The sequence below is a fragment of the Hippoglossus stenolepis genome, chromosome 1 (assembly GCF_022539355.2).
Source record: "Hippoglossus stenolepis isolate QCI-W04-F060 chromosome 1, HSTE1.2, whole genome shotgun sequence".
NCBI classification, from domain to species: Eukaryota; Metazoa; Chordata; class Actinopteri; order Pleuronectiformes; family Pleuronectidae; genus Hippoglossus; species Hippoglossus stenolepis.
In genome coordinates, this window is record NC_061483.1 from 24002143 (window position 1) to 24020133 (window position 17991).

At 40.8% G+C, this 17991-nt stretch overlaps 1 protein-coding gene across 4 annotated transcripts in view; it reads right to left on the minus strand.

Moving 5' to 3' along the window:
* adcy7 (adenylate cyclase 7) overlaps positions 1 to 17991 on the minus strand; it is a 59966-nt gene that overhangs the window by 13733 nt on the left and 28242 nt on the right. For all 4 annotated transcript variants that reach the window (XM_035155115.2, XM_035155030.2, XM_035154860.2 and 1 more), the window contains exons 2-12: positions 15039 to 15764; positions 10646 to 10843; positions 10195 to 10359; positions 9582 to 9731; positions 5413 to 5573; positions 3187 to 3298; positions 2851 to 2978; positions 2383 to 2541; positions 2038 to 2170; positions 932 to 1120; positions 170 to 213 (exon numbers count right to left, since the gene is read on the minus strand). In XM_035155115.2, coding sequence (XP_035011006.1) covers positions 170 to 213; positions 932 to 1120; positions 2038 to 2170; positions 2383 to 2541; positions 2851 to 2978; positions 3187 to 3298; positions 5413 to 5573; positions 9582 to 9731; positions 10195 to 10359; positions 10646 to 10843; positions 15039 to 15203 — 1604 coding nt within the window. In that variant the 5' untranslated portion in view covers positions 15204 to 15764. The remainder of the gene's footprint in view (positions 1 to 169; positions 214 to 931; positions 1121 to 2037; positions 2171 to 2382; positions 2542 to 2850; positions 2979 to 3186; positions 3299 to 5412; positions 5574 to 9581; positions 9732 to 10194; positions 10360 to 10645; positions 10844 to 15038; positions 15765 to 17991) is intronic.

Sequence of the window (17991 nt, forward strand, 5' to 3'; positions counted from 1 at the left end):
GGGTTATTACAAGGGCTGACTTCCAAGGTGATTATGTGAGAGCACATTCTGTCTCTTTACCCCAGCCAAGTTTCAGACTGACTCTGTTACAATTGATATACCTGCAAAATTTAAACAGTCACGAAATGGAGGCTTAACATATCAATACAACAGCTGAGAAGTGTCTTACCTCTCGGTGATCTTTGAGCCGTGGGCTGATCGCAGGGGGATGTCCTGGAAAACAAAGATTGGTGCAGATTCACATTATTGATACAAAAAATGTCATCATTGACAAAAATTCTCACGTATTGTTACAGCAGTGTTAGTTAAACTAGCTCCACATTTACCAGCTCCAACAATTAAGAGTTACATACACATCAGTGTATCAATATTTGTCGTCCAATAACACAATCAATACTCCGCATTAGCCTGAAATGGGTCCTTCTGCATAAGGAGTACTTTTACTTTTGGTACTTTAAGCATACTTTGCTGCTAATAATGCTACTCTACAAAACTTAACGTTTAAGTATTTCTACACTATTGTAATGCTACTTTTAGTTAAAAAAAATTCTAAGAACTTCTTCCTCCACTAACACTAATACTCTGCATAAACATACATATTTAGTGCAGCTGTTTCGAGATGCTGCGATTCGAACAGCTAACATTTATTATAGTATTATAGTAATATAGTATTACAAATGTTGGATGCATCAGAACATCAATCAAAACAACATCCAACAGCTCAGAAAAGTCAACAAAAGCTTTCCCTACATTTTCCATTAGGTGTAGAGGCACATTTTCAGCAGTGGGTAACACACACCTGTTGTTTACCAGTTGATCTCATATTATGAAATTTGTCCTGATTAATAAGCACAGACGCCATGCTTCATTGTGTAAGCTACTATGCGGTATGTTGCCATTCAATCAAACAATAAGAAGACTATTCACTCACCTTGCTGCGTGGCTTGCCATTGATGATAGTGTCTGGGCTGAAGCCCTCTGGGCTCTGCAGGTGGGCAAAAGGTTTGACAGCCCCCCAGGATTCCAAGTAACGGGTCATACGCACTGACGCACGCATCTTCAGACCATCATTCACACGATGTTTAGGCGCGCTGCGGGCGTTCAGAGATGGGTCCTTAGACTTAAGACACAAAGACAAGACATTTTACATTTACTGTTAAGAGTGAGTACATATCTGTGGAATCCATGCAAAATGCCAACCTGCGATGCATCTGGTATTTTAAGGGTCCATATGTGCAAGTTAGACTTGGCCAGTTAAGATCAATTAGGCTTTGCTTCCATTAATTTGGTAACAAACCATAGAAAAGCCAAATCCATGCAAGAGAACAACTGTTGTTCTGGGTCATCCAAATGTTTTATGTACTAAATCTGCTGAAATTTGTAACGAGCGATGAGGAACATTTCCTGTACAATATGAAAATCTAATTTGCAATAATGGGGGACAGCTCCGGATGAAACTTTTATTTTGAAAAATGTATCTATCTTGGAATCGACATTGGCTTTTGGCTTTAATGCCGCATGATTCAGCTTGGGAAAAAAAAAAACAATAGCAACCATGCAGTAAGGTGGGTAAAAAACACAATACTGGTATTGATTTTTGAAAAAGTCCAGTAGGTATATTACAGTAGAAATATCAATCATAACTTAAAGCACGTGGACCACAACAAAAAAAAGACAATGGATTTTTGACATGTAGAAAACAAAAACTTGTCAAATCAATAAATAAATAAAAATAAAAAATACAAATGAGTATGAACTGAAAACATGTAATGATTGAATTTGAATGGACTATTTATATAGGTCTTTTCCAGTCTTAACGACCACGCGCTTTACAACACAAGTCGAATTCACCCATTCACGTACACATTCATACAGCACTTCTACACGCAGCACGTTTTCTATCACACACACCATTCACACACTGCCGGCACGGCCACCCTGAACCCCGTCAGTATCTGAAGTGTTTTCATACACTTCATATTTCACATTCTTCAACTCACACTTTGCATCTTCAAGGAAGCTGGACTGAGAACTCACCCGTGGATCGATGACCAGGTAGGTGGGAATATTGGGCTCTTTTAGATAGGGATCTCTAAAGTGGCCGTTGCCCTCTTCCACTTCATATGCCTTGTTCAGGTGCTTCAGAGTCGCCTCTGTGATGTGGACGCGTCTTACAGAGTGAAGAGCAGACGAAACAATCAAATACTTGACATTGGTTATGAGAGACATTTGTTATAACTATGTAATTAGGGGGGTTATTAACATTAAGGTTGTGTGAGCCTCAGGCATCCTAAACTTGTGTGAGGCAATATGGTGACTTACTGTGAATATGTATAAGTGGTGATGACATTTATGACACAAATGAAATACTGTACCACTTACCCTGGAAGACCTCCCGACTCCATGTGATTAGCCAGAGTGACATCATGCGACCACACATCAAACTGCCATTTGCGTAGGCCAATGACACCGCAGAGCACGTTTCCTGAATGCACGCCCACTCTCATGTTGATGTCCACTCCTGTGGCCTCGCGTACCTGCCTGAAGGAGTTTCAGAGTAATTGGCAGTAATTCCTTAGTTTGTTGATTGTAAAGTTTGTTTCTTTACGATGACCAGAGCTTCAAGGCACAGTTTGAGGATGACCGGTCTTTTAACCTTTCTATCTCTGTCTATGTGAAGCTCTGTTGTTTCTGTGTCTAAATACCTGGTTAAACACATCATCCACCAAAGCGCTGTCAGAATTTCCTCAGACTTTCCTACCAGTAAAATACATTCTTAAAAAGTACAAGTCCTTTTCAGCATGTGCAATCCTAGGTACAGGCAGACAGGGATGGCGAGCACAAACTCACTTGATGGCTTCACACATGTCGAGTCCCATTTTCACACAGTTCTTGGCGTGTTTGGGCAGCGAGACCGGCAGCCCTGACACACAGTAATAACAATCTCCAAGGATCTTGATTCTCATGCATTCATTCTCCTAAAAGGAATGACAAAAATAATAGGGGGAAATACAGTTTTATGCAACAAGTCTGCAAATGTATGTAAGTAGTTAGACAGAGTATGAGTGTACACAAGACATGCCAACAAATGGAAGCTGTCCAATACACCAACAGTTTTTTGCACAGCTGAGACTGAAGTGCCTTAGTCATCTGTAATAATGACAAAAGACATTCAGAAGAACTCACCTTGGCAATTTGGTCAAATTTTCCAAACAGTTCATTCAGCATGATGACCAACTCCTTGGGGGAACAGTCACTGGCCAACCGTGTGAAGCCAACAATGTCAGCATAAAGAATACTGAGGCAAAGAGAGAGCAGGGAGTTAAACACATGTACACGAACAGAGATGTCTGATCTGACCAGTAATTAAAGTCTGCATTATATAAGATCACCTGGAACAACTTATACAGTTTGCAACATTAAACCGAAACATTATCAGTATAGCCACTTTCAGACATGCGCTGAACTCCAGATAATCTCCTGACATTCTGCAGAATTTCTCCTGCCAGCCCCTTGTCAGAACTCTGGATAATGTCTGAAAGAGCACATGTGAGAACACAGCACGAGATTTTCGCAGGGGTGATTCAACGTGGGTGAGTGAGGGGGATGATGACGGTTCTAACACGCAAGAGTAACAAAAGTAACTCAGGATGAAAAGGCAATGCCAAACACCTAGAAGACACAGATGAAGATGTCAAAAGAGCTTTTGGTGATAATGGCTGTCGCCAGTGTTGATGTGCTGTCAACAAAAACATCTGATCTCCTCCTGCCTCTACCTGCTGCACAAACCCTCACCTCTCAGGTTTGAGTTCCACACAATGGACAACTGTAATATATCCATGCCACTTCCGTCTGTTGGTAATTCTTTGTTATTCACATGTCCGGGCTTGTTGGGAGATCATCCCTTGCTTCCTTCATTCCATTCAGATGCTTTTTCAATCAATGAATCAACTGTTGAATGCGCAGCTAAACAACTGACCTGACTGGAATAGAAAGGGTCATCCCATTTATATCCTTTAATTTGGGTCAAAATGCAGCATTTCTCTGCACAGCTTTGTCTGCCCATTGCAACCAATTATGACCATTACAGTTCTTGAATTGAGAAGTAGGTTTTCAGGCAAAAAGCACCTGGTCTACCTCCTATTATTAACCTCCAAAGGACCTGATCAGTGACTGACTAAGAGGCCTGTCTGCTTCAATGCTCAGTCATAGCTTGGACATGATTAAGGCTGCCAGTTAGTACCAATAATATCTCATCTGACCTCTGAAAGAACCAGACATGACACCACATGGAAAAAGATTGGCAATAGCCCAATGCACACACAACACCTGACTCCCTGCCTGAGAATGGCCACAGAGGGGAATGAAATTCTAACCCTCTCTGTAAGCCATGCTTATCACGCTGAACCACAGGGAATGTCAACAATTGTGTGACGAATGCTGTGCACATAAATTATAGCATGAAAGGATCAATTTAATGTGACATTGATGGAAAATCCCAAGTATAGGTTCGCAATATTTCAGACTACGTATATTTAACATTCAAAGCAGGCTCAGATAAAAAACAACCATGAATCCATAGATCTATGTGTGCGATTGAATTTAGCCACAGAGCCCTACATGAAATCAACTGGTAATGAGCCACACCGCATGTAGCTGAGGCCGATTAAAGGTTGCTGCCTGGTCTGAGTACAGCTGCCCATCAGTTGGCCAGCAGAGGGACGAAGATCTGGCACCTGAACGAAACTGTTCCCCTGTCTGACTAAAACCGGCCAGGTGCTCCGTGAGATAGACAACACAGCTAATGACAGGTCCGACTGAGGTAATAACAGAGATAGGTCGGAGACGCAGACTATCACTCACCACCTTCTTACTCTGGCCTCAATAAACATGGCAGCACATGTGGCCATTACTTTTACCTTTTGATTAGAAAAGACCACAGGTCTATTAGAAGTCAAATCAATTCATACTGTCTATGCATTTTAAGCCTGAAAATCGCCTTTTTAAAATGGATGAAATCATTCTGAAAAATATACAAATAAAAGTATGTTTCCAATATATTCTTATTGCTCAGTATGATACAATTCCCTTATTGTGGTAAAGCAGAGACTGTCTTGCTGACATTTATCCCCCAAAAATTAAATGCTGTTGAGCCATCTGCCAAAGTTCACTTTAAGATGACGCAATATCTGTCAGCACTTGTTAAATTAATGAAACCCTCGTAAAACAAAGAGCTGTAACTGGGTCATTGCTTTGAAAACAAACAGGCATACTATTCTCCACCATTATGAGAAGTTGTCAGCAAAATATGCTTCTTGTTTTTTTAACTATCCCAACCTAAGCTCAAATAAGGCCTCGAGGGCTGAATAATGATCAATAAGTATCCATGGCTATTTCAGTATTTCAAGTTACCTGACATTCTCGTGCCTCTTGACATAAAGGCTGTGGAAGTTATTGTCTTTGACGAGTCGCTGTTGCTCTGCTTTGTCTTTGCAGTCCTGCAAGCGCTCCATGATCGCCAGCTTCATCTTCATGGAGATGTAGACGGGCAGCACAGACTGCAGCAGGTTCTCCTGCACACACACACACACACACATACACAAGAACACAATTAGTTGCATAGCTATAATTCATCTGAGCCAGGATATTTTGGTTATTTGATGGTATTCAATGTACAGTGAGGAGTTATAAAAGCCTGGTCCACACTCACTCACATACACATACCAACACATATTTGTACTTCTATCTTAGTGAGGACACTCATTGATATAGTACATTCCCTAGCCCCTTACCCTTACCATAACCATCCAAATTAAATGCCTCACCCTAACCCTTACCCTAACTCTAACCTAATTCCCACCCTAACCATAAAACCAAGTCTTAACCCACTGACTGAGGACTAGTCAAAATGTCCTCACTTTCCAAAAATGTCCTCACTCTGTAGGGTCTATGCTTAAAATGGTCCTCACAAAGATATAAGTACAGGAACCCACACACAATAGCAGGGCCGACATAGAGAGATAAACCACCATTCACACTCACATTCACACCGAAGGTCAATTTAGAGTCTCCAGTGGACAGACACATGGAGAACATGCAAATTACACTCATCAGATCATTTTCTGAACCAAATTAAATTCTGTCTCTTCTTCAATGCTATCATCACTCTGGATTGTTATCTGCACCTGTATTCGCTCTGTTTGTAATGCTGGACTGTCCCCACACCCTCAAGCTGCTGAGTGGAAGAGTAGGTGGAGGTTTTATAAAGGAACCAGCATGTCTGTAGTAACCAAATACAGTACCACATAACGTAATATTAACACTATATCTCAATGTAGCCATCATAGGCAAATAATGAAAAAGTCCATGGGTATGATAGAAAACATTAATGCCATACTACAAAATGACACGTTAAAGTCAATCTGGCGCAATAGCCAGAAACCGGAGAATTTCAAAGTTCAATAGATTTAATAAGACAGGAATCTGCTCATGAAATGATTAATCCCTCTTCAAACCACCAGGGGTTGGATCATCAGACTTCACTGGCTGAGTCAGGCCTTGTTAAATGTATCTACAAAATGCTTTTTACATAATTCAGTCACCACAAAGTGCTTTGCTGAGCACAAGTGGATGTGAACAGAGGCGATTACATGAGAGAACAAATATATGATATATTTTAAGATATGAACCCTGAGTTAAGTTTGTGCACCAATGTGTGTGTGTGTGTGTGTGTGTGTGTGTGTGTGTGTGTGTGTGTGTGTGTGTGTGTGTGTGTGTGTGTGTGTGTGTGTGTTTGTTTTTACGAGTATGAATAAAGTAGCACTTGTTGATTTATGAAAATAAACTGCTTCTGGTGGTACCTGTGTTCACCACCAGTTTTCTGACAAAAGTAAAGTAAATATTTTTGTGTTAGAAATTAATCATTTATTTCTCGTTTAAACATATGTTTAAGTAAACAACCAAGTCAGTTTGTATTTTATCTTTCCTTTAATACTCTTTATTTAGCATTTGCTCAGGATAGGTGGGCAGGAATGAGGAGTGTGTGATTAGATCAGAGCTTCAGCTTCAGCTGGGCCACTTAAGGACATTCATTTTTGTTTTGAAGCCATGCCAGTGTTCATTTGGCTGTATACTCCACTCATTGTTCAGATGTGTCTTGTGCTAAAAATAATAAATCTTCTGTATTTTGTTCTTCTCGTGGGTCCTTCTATTTTCTCCTGCCAGTCAGTGGAGCTGAAAATACAATGACCCCATTGGCACGATAATACCACGACCATACTTGATGGTATGTATGGTGTTTAGTACGGCGACTGACTTGTGCCCAGTTTTGATTCAACACAGTGGTCAGGTTACTTTTCATCAGATCACAGCCTGTTTTGCTCTGACATGTCAGAATTTCCCATGAGACTTTTTGCAAAAGCAAAGTTTGCTGTCATAAGTTTATTTCCCTGGCGAGTTTCTGGACTCTCCACGATAACTTAATTTGGAGTTTTATTGCAAGGAGATGAATATGTTTTGATACTGAATATTAAAACTTTTCACTTCTGATTTATTAAAAAAAACCTAAAAAATAAACATGAAAGTCAGAGTATGTAAATAAAATCACAATAATTTTTTGATTCAGGTTGTGACAACACAAAATGCAGATGGCTTTGAGTGTTAACTACTCACCTAAAGCACTGTGTACTTATTGTCTGTGTCTCTGCTGCAACCTGAACTGCTTGAATTCAGTCTGAATGACCTCTTTCAAGGTTCAAATGACCCTTTTAGTTTCCCACTAAGTCTGAAACATGAATGCTCACCTCTCATAAAGTTGCCTTTGTACAGATGATGGTGTGCAAATATAGGAGGGAGTCACATAATATAACGCTGTTGCAAATGTAATCTATTCTGTATGAGATTACTTATCTATATCACATGACTTAACGTGGAAAAATGTGTTGCCACTACAGAGACATTTACTGTGATTCATAGGAAAGAGGCGTCACTTTCAGACAATTTCATTAGTGTTGGTTGCAAAGAGGAGAGTTAACATCACACAGTTTTTAAGCTGTCCCTGACATCCAATCAGCCAAGAAACATGTTGGTTGAGGGGGAAATAAATGTGGGAGCACAAAGCAAGTTTCTCATTGGTTGGCCTTTTGGGGCAGTTTTGGAGCTTCCCCCCACCATGCTTTCTTTTCTTTGGCTTACTTTGAGTACCAGGCTGCACAATTCAAATACAACTGAAGGTTTAAATGTTAACGATTATATCATTCCTTTCTGTCCTGCTAGGCAACACAGCAGCTTCCTTGACAGCATGTTTTATTATGTCTCATACTAAGCACCAGTCATAATAAATGACAAAAAGAAAAAACACCCTCTGAAGTCAAAGCAGGTCAGCACAGACGCATCTAATTTAAAAGGCATCACAGGGAAACCTAATTTTAGAAGGATTTGTTAGTCGCAATGAAGACATCCTTGGGAGAGTCAACACGAGGCCAGCCAAAGGCAAAGCTTTAAGATAGACAAACTTTTTACATTGGTTGCACCGGTGTGCCTAACCTTTTCGTTTAGGTGCACCCAAACATTTGTCACTGTGCCTTTTGGCAGCGCAATAAAACCTCCCTATTATACCTTTTGTTGACAGTTCCCATATACTGTACATTGGTAATTTCTTAACTAGGGCTGGGTTGTTCAAATACAGATTCAGTTCAGGAATCAATACCTGTACATTGTACAATACCAATTTTGACTGGATATTCACCAAAGAAGAACTAAAGCTGTAAACTGAACAAGTAAATATCTCATTTGGTGCATTATTAAAAATATTATTGTATTTCTGTCAAAAAAACACATTTTGTTGGATGATATTTTGTCAAAGAAATTATTGCGATAAATTTATATTATAGGCATCAATATTGGCATCAATCAGTTGGTCCGTTGTGGAAACCCTGTGTTCACACTTTTTGTGGCCACTGTTTGACATATACCAGCTCGTTCACATCCTCTCCTCTCCTCTCTCTGCTTCATTGTCCATGTGTCAGTATGTGAATGAGTGGGGGTGGGCCAGCCCGGGGCCTATGTGTGTGTGAGTGTAAACTCCGTAGAGGAGATGAGATGAGGAAGCGGCACGACTCGCTACAATACAGAGACAGACCAGCTAAATCGTATTGAACTGCTCATTATGACTGGTTTAGAATATACACTACCCTTCTCCTTTCACCCTAATAATGTGGTGGTTTCCATCATATATTTAAATTAAGAAAATAGATTTTACTCTCTTCAGGATTTTACAAGTGATTATTATTAAATACTGACAGACTTATCTAAGTGGACTATCATGAGCTAAAAGGCATTTTTTAGGCAAAGGGTTATGGGCCAAGGAGAACTCATGAACTTTTAAAGCGGATTTGATAAAGGGGGTGAATCCAGGAATATTTGTGAATTTCTCAAGAAATAATGCAGAGATCTTGAAGAAAATCAGGCATACTTAGAGGGCTGAGCCTTTGCAATTTGGTGCAGCTTTATCGAATTTACAGGGGCTGTTTTCAGCCTTGGCGGCAGGATGTACTCTACTCTTGTCAGTGCATTACACTAACCTGTTGTCTTTTTTCTATCTCCAACTTCATCCGCATGCTCAGGCACCGGAGCGTGTCTTGGAAGGTCTGCCTCAGGGTTTTCTCCATCAGGACCTTATGGAAGGCTCCCACCACACCGCCACACAGAAACACCACAGCATTGGACAGCAGCTACAGGAGCAGACACAGAAAACAGTGTTGTTCACTTGTTTACATTGTCAACAGCGTTACTTCTACATGTTGTTCATTAATAAATATTTCTTTGGCCACATATCATACATAGCTTTAATTTTGCTATCCACAACATTTTGTTACGGTATATCTTTACCATCAGTAGGATTAGATTTGGATTTACATATTTCCGTTGAGTACCAGATATATGTACAATGCATATAGATTTATGGGTTTGTCCTTTATTAAATCAATTAATACTTTCACTTTTTGAGTTTTATCTATTTATCTTCCACAGTTACAGTGTTCATGGATTTATTGTCTCATCTTGTTGGCACAAAAAGCTGCAGCTTCAAAACACCAATAATAACATTCCCCTTACACAACCTACAATATATCGACCTTAAGCCTTCAACACACTCCTCCAATACAAACAACATGAGATTAAATCCAATGATTTCACCTGGGTGGCAAGGTAAGGAGTGGGCCCGTTGCTGTAAATGGTGAGGCGCACTGTGAGGGCTATGATGTGGGACAGGGAGGAGATGACGCTCAGCACCACAGCGTACCACAACTGGACTGGCAGCATGGTGTACACGGTGATGATGATAAAGAGGAAAAAAGGCACCTGGAAATATAAAGGTTTTGTTATTTCAAGAAGTCATTTGTGTGTCAGGGCATACTTAAATTATACTGAATGCAGCTTTCATTCACTTATTTTAAATAATCTGTTCTCTGAAAAGTGTGGTCAAACTCTTGGCATAACTAGAGGTGTACGATATTAATAAAAGTTTATTTTAACAACCACTCCTTTATAGTTCTCTAAAATCAGAAACATCTGTGATCCTAATATTCCTATTTTGTAGACCTGAAAGTCTGTGCAAAAGGATCATATAATAACAAGAGCAGGTTACCTGGTCCCAAGGCAGGACGATGGGGCTGCGGAAGATGAATGTGTAGCCCATGGTGAGGTGTGTGGCCCAGACAATCAGACCCAATACACGTCTCCATCGCTGTGAGAGTATCTCTGTACACACCAGCACAAACACGGCCAGGAACACACACAGGCTGCCGCTGACCACGCTCACAAAGGCACAGTGTTCCTTTGCACTCTGAGAGAAAAATGAACACACAGATTTTACATTGTAATACAGTGAGTATTGAATTGATACAAACTTGTTTATTCTGAGTGTAGTGGGGGGGGTTTACATCCATTTTCAGTGTATGCAACTCGTAAAATGGTCTTTATATACATAGGTCATATCAAATTACAATTACTAGTGCATAGGCAGCACGAGGCAGCTTGTGGAAGGACAAAGGGACAAAGGCACTATCTGAAGAAGTTTACAGAATATTTGCTTTACAACACTATAAGCCACGAATTCCTGTCCGCTCTTGAATCAGTAGTTTGTGTGTCTGACTTGTGAGTTTGTAGTTTGTAGGGTCACAGTCTGTAAAAGATGCTCCCGAGAGCCATTGATATTCAGTCTGAGCATTGAGGCTCATGTAAGATTACTGAGTGTCTTTCTTCACATCTGTCTCTGCGTCATGTCCCATTTGCTCCAGGCCTTCGTCTTCATGATTGAGTTATTTACATTGAGAAGAAAGCAAGAGGGAAGAATACTGTGAAGCTGTTTGCACGTGAGTGAGAGGAAACACGCTTCGGAGTCCTTGTATGTGGGAATATCTGTGTTTTGTATGTAAATGCATGCATGAAAGCAACAACTGCTTTTCTGTGCTCTTGTGTGTGACAGTCTTGGTGTAAAGTGGGAGAGAGAGTGGGTGTCAGAGGGACCAGCACGAGAGGAAACAAGGGGTTAAATGAGTGCTCAGGAGAGAGACAGACACACACAAAGTCAGCGTTAATAGATCTCTCCTCAGAGAAGGCCATTTCTGCATTGTATGTTGAGCTTTCTGGTTACCATGGCAGCATCGGAAAAGGCCAGATCTCAACTAAAGCACTTTCTACTCCCTGTGTAGCTCCGGGTCTTGACAAATCCTTTTTGTAGGCGGAAAGAGAACAACTACTCCATATGAACAGGAGCTAAAACCACGTGACCAGATGAGGCTATAATGTCCAACGTATGGTACCTAAATAATTAAAAATCTCACATGTGTTGTATTGGAATGTAGGTTCTTACTGATAGAAAGCTATATTTATTCAAAGTGTTGTTATAGTGTGCTGCACTGTATATCTATAGTTCCTTTACACTGAAGGTTTGATTCCAGATACCTTTACTGTTCTGTTATAGATAATACTTCCTTCACAACCATCCTCTACAGCTTTTAGAAAAATGTAGACCCATTGCATTCAGATAAAACCTATAGAACCCCACACACCATCTCTCCATCCCATCAGGGCCTGAGACCGGCGGTAGGAGTTTCACTTGATTCACTGTGTGCACAACTCTAGAGGAGTTATATAAGTTGACAGTGACTTTCTGACACCGGTAGCCCCCTCTTAACAGACACCCTGACCCTCCTTTGCATTTAACAGCAGCATTTTACAAGCTCCATCCCAACATTTCCCTCTTCACTCCTCTGTACCCCCGGCAACTGTGTGTATGAGTGAAACAGAGAGTAGAAGTGACTGGTAATAGCTTTTTAATGGGAAATTAACACGACATAAATGTGAATGTATTTGTTCATTTGTGTGTGAGCAAGAGACTAAATCAACATGTGAGCATGTCCAGTTCATGACGGAGGACAGTGAGTGACACAATATCAATCTTATTGATAAAAAACAAGTGTCACAGAGTCAGCAGCAACACAATGGAAGGAAAGTTGCAATGGTTTTTCCAACAGAGGGAAAGTAATATAATCTCTGGTGACAGAATCGGTCGGTTCAACATATGAATAGTTGGGGTGACTGACTGGTCCACTACCCGGGTTCATGCCAAAATCAACAGCATGCCACTGATCAGCAAAGGACAGTGAACACATGCTTTGCCCCCTCACTGTCCGAACCATGGTTTCACTCGCTGCACTTTCACTACTACATTGCTTTGACCACCATTTCATGCTTTAGTTCTCTCTGGATTCATTTTCTACAGTTTAGGTTTCAGACAAAGCCAATATATATGATTTCAGTGTCAAGTGCAGCAGAGCAGGAGGATGTGCCTCAGTGAATACACTTAAACCCACAAGTCAGGACACCCAGATCCAGGGGTACAGTTCTATAGCTGACCATGACCTCTGACCCCTCTGCCAAGAAAGGGAAATCAATTTCCTGGTAGAGAAGCATCATAAGCATTAGTTAACCATGTACCTGATGTTGTTTAACGGAGGTGTTCTTCACCCACCTCTTTATCTAAACCAGGGGAAGCAGCTGAAATACGCACTTTCATGTCTATTTAAGCCTCACGTACTTCGTGTCCTTCTTCACATTCAAACAGTTACACAAACACTCGTACATTCATGCTTCTCAGCAGCTACTGAGTGAAGGGGAGTTAAGTGTTTTATTTAAATAGTTCTCCTGAGAGAGGAGGACAGAGTTTTTCATTTTTCACATTTTCAAAGACGACACAGGGAATCAAACTGATCATCCTATTTCACTGAACATACTGAACCTGTACGTCCTAATTTAATACAGTGCAACAGCCATAACATCAAGTCTATGAAGCCCATAGCGTCCAGTTTTTTGTCCTTCCCATCTACGTACATAAAGGTACATTATAGACATCATAAAAGTGGACTTTAACGGAAAGCAGTTGTATTTATATTAGACTGTACATGTGTACCTAACAAAAGCTGCCGAGTGTAAACTATAACCATACATCATAAATACTTTTCAATATGTTCCTAGCATAATGACTGGGATTTAAATGTATGCAGTTACAGGGTCCTGAAGTCATACATACTGGCTCACTGGCCCACATCATAAAAGTAAGTCATCATTAAAGTCATCTTATTAAACCTGTATTTCTTTCCCTGCTATGTCAAGTCAAAATGCCTGCTGTGACAAAAGATAGACCTTAGCCGACATCTGAAGTTTTACAAGTCTTGTTAGCATGACAATATGCCAGAACAGGTTTGAGGTATTTTAGATACCTCCATTGTACGGTTTGTCCACCAGAGAACACTGGCAATTATTTAATTTTTTTGAAATGTCCCTTTTGGTGTGTATCTCGGCCATGAACAAAACAAACAAAAATCTAAGGAATCAATATCAAGATTGTTAATGCTATGTGCTTGTGAAAATATACAATATCAGATGTATTTACTCCCAATAATACTATTATCTCAAAAATCAAGTATCAGTAGGTCTATAAAAGACGAGCCTGTAACTGCAGAAGAAGCGCCTGCTGCTGAAAATGGAGTTTTAATAATCTGGACCATCTCCATTGGTAATTATATTTAATCTGAACATAATGGTCTTAAATTTGCTTATCTAACATAATTCTATCAATTAGCCGCAAAAGAAATCAATTATCTTTGAGTGTGAGAGAAGAAAACCGATTATAACCGCCTAATGTAACTCTGATCTTGGTTACTATTATCAGGGCAGGTGTGGATGCGTAACATACAGACTGTCATTACTATGCGCTTCAGGAGACATAGATCTAGCCGAGTATGATTACACATAAATCATTTGGTGCACAGCACTTTACAGAGTTACTGCAAAGATTTCTGGTATTAAGTCCAACAGCATAGTCTGAAGCCATTTACAGATAACAAGCTATTGTACAGTGTACAATAGAGTCGACCTGTATTCAACTCCACAATAACCAGCATTCACATCTTGTTCCAAGATGGAAGCACGCCAGTGAAGTTACCTGAGACTTGAATTTACAGTAACCTGACAACTCTGACTAGTTGGGAAACATGTATGTTTATAGTTTCCACCATTTTTCTGTAATTACTACACATATATTTTACATTTCAGAGACCATGTGCTGAAAACAATCCCAAACTCTGTTTGCATGAAATGTAAACACTTTGACTTTTGGTAGAGCTAATCCTCCAACCCCTGCACCATGGAGACCACAAGGGCCCAAAATCATCACATTGTAAGTGTCATTTCCGCTATGAAATGACACATTGTATGTGTCATTTCTGCCATGAAAACAGCAAAACTCCTCATGGCGATTTCAATCGACAGTAACACTGTTAACAGTTTGGACTCCATATCAGGATGACGTGTGATAAAATGTGATATTATGTTAAAGAGGTCGGGAACGACAGGGAGGGAGACAAAACACACCAAAAAAGTAACAAGATATTCTCAGATTTTCCGAAGAAGTTATCAAATTTACTGACTATATATGGTGAAAAATGACTGACAAACATGTGGATGTGAAGACTCACCAGTCGAAGAGCAAAGAAGAGGATGAGGAGGATTCCACAGGAGAGCATGGAGAGGCCCAACAGGAGCACCAGCGGCTGATACTGGCTGATGCAGGAGAACTTGCGGTACAGTGCCTCATTTTTCAGCTCCTGGTCATTTAGCAGGTACTTCCCCTTGGCTGGCATGGCTATCACTTCTTACAGAGGAGGCATAGCAGGTGTTAACAAGGATCCCCAGAGAGCAGGAGTGTGTGTCTCCACAACTTTTCTTGAGTGTGGGAGCAAAAAGAAAAGTCCACAGTTCTTTATCTGTTGGGGCCGCCTTGCTAGCTCATGACGCTCAAGTGAAACTTGTGTTTTTTCTTCGGTGAGGCATCTTGAACGCTGTTGTTGCTTCTCACAGCTTTATTGTAGCTCTCTCTCCGCTAGTCGTCCTCTCTGTCTCTTTCCCCTTCGCTGGTCCTTTTGTGTCTTCTATCCTCTGTCTGGTGTTGGCAGGCAGACCCGCTTCATCCCTTGCCAGCTACTGTGTTGCTCCCTTCAGTGGGTTTGAGTAATAAGCCTGTGGCCGGGAGACACAGAATAGGAGGGGAGGGGAGTTTAAGAAAGGGGAGGAGAGGGATACGGAGGAAGAGCAGGAGGAAAATGGGAGTTGGTGAGGGCAGCAACAGAGATCATCAGTGATCCCACCACGGTTCAGGATATGACAGACTGGTGAGGTCAGAAGCTCCACTCCACAGGAGGCACCTATGAGGGTAAGGAAAGAGGGAGACAAGACAAATAATTGATCATGGTTTTCATGGAACACACACACACACACAAGACCAAAGATATCACTGCTCAAGCTAAGAAATTGAAATTAATAGTCATATTTCCCATAGGTGTGTGTTATATATATGGAAGATTTATGACTTAACTGATTTTAAAAAGGAGACATGTGAATTTCTGAATCCCTTCACTTGAACTCTGTGATTTCCACAGTCCAGAAAACCCTGTGTCTGTTTACCTCAGGGTCCTGGCTTATTTTGGTCACAACTTTCACAGAGAGCAGCAGCCATAATGACGGGTTGCACTGCTACTGAGAGCAGCTGTTTTGGTGCCATTTACTGAGCAAAATGCAATGTTGTGGAATGAACTCCTGTACAGCGACGAACAACACAAACAACTTCTACACTCCCCAAAAAGCTGAATTAACACTGACGACAGATCCAAAGCTGCAGTTACAGAAAGGAACAGATGAAAAACACCCAAACCAAAGATTAAGTTTGTGAAGTTATTCTAGCCATTAACATAACATTGCATACATTGGGCCTATCTCTTCAAACAATTAGAGACCTTTAACCAGCAAAAGGCAGATACAAAGGAGCTGAGGTAATGGATGCATTCTAGAAATTCTTCTAGAAATGCCCAGATTGAAAATTAAACTGTTTAAAAACCAGAGAAACAGGAATCTGTGTGTAATAACTAATGAGAGTTGTCTTTTTGCATTTAGGAAAGAAGAGGAGACGCTGGCTTGAAGCTCGATAGAAACAATGTGAACTTTGCACCACTGTCAATAGAAACCTAATTTCCTCCAGTTGATAATATATCTGTCCCAGTGTGCACTGAGTGTAAGACACTGCTCCATGTTTGTGCCTCACATAGCAACTGCGACAGATGCTATTTGCCATAAAAAAGCACACACACACACACACACACCTGTTGCATTGTGTGCAAGTGAAGAGTATGCCGTAAGGGTTCAATCTTGTAGTGATAAAATGCACTTCCACAGCAAGCAGTGTAATGACTGGCCTGATGGTCATTTACAACCATTTTTAACTTTCCCTTTCACTGCTGCTGCCGCTGGACAGAGCAGCATCCAGCCGGCTCTCCCCTGCCTCAGATAACACACCGCCTGAGGTTTGAGGGCAGTAAAAGCTCAAGGAAGAGCAGGGAGGTAAAACAAAGCACATTGTGGTTGGGGGGGGGGGATTGTGTCCTCCTCTTGCTTCAATGAGAACCAGCTGGTCTGAGAGAGGAGGCTCCTGATGTTTACTGGCTGTTTACACTGGGGGGAATAATTTACTCCACATACCTACTATATACCATGTGTACATCTAAAACCTGGGAACGAGCATACACAGCACTGATGTTCATTCTTAAACACTTCACCATAAATGCCATCATGAATGGCAGACGAGGCCAGGATGAATATTTCACATTCACGCATATTTTTTAAGCTCAAAAGCACAGGGATGTTAAGTCAAGGTAAAAGCACTTATTTGATAGTCCAGGGTATTAAAAAGAAGTGTCAACATATGACAAATGCAAAACAGCTTGCTTAGGCACCATTACACAAACAGTGTCTGTCTGAAAGAAGACAATAGGGGAGCTGTTATCATACCAACAGCAGATCTCAAGGGAACTAGTTATCAATGGACCACCGCATGGTGTTTCTCCCTTCTATAAATTAATCTACGTTCCCTCTCAAAAGCAATTATATAATGGATGGTCAATAAAATTGGTTGATATAAAGATAAGGGAAACCGTTTGTTTGCTGATATGCACTAATGTTAATTAAATTTTTTAAAAAATTAAAAACAAGAAAAAATTTGACTTTATGTTTATATTTTACATAAAATCAATATGTATATATCGACAGGGAAGCCAATCCAAGCTACTGTCCTTAAATCGATGATCGAAATCACACTTTTAGCCATTTAACTGCTGTTTTTAACCTACAGTACAAGACCTCACATTTACCTCATGTCAAAACTCCATGCCCCTAATGACGCTTTTCATGGTTCAACTCTGAAGTTGCCATGGGGAGAATGTAGCAGCATCAGACCTGTGGTTTTCACTGCAGCGCTGAGCCAGGAGAACAGACAGGGTCAGGGATGTACGCTTCAATAGAGCCGAGACTCTCAGCGAGCGGGGATGAATAGCTGAAACTGTGCTGCGTTGGCTGCCAGGTCTTTCACTATGGAAGCTTGGC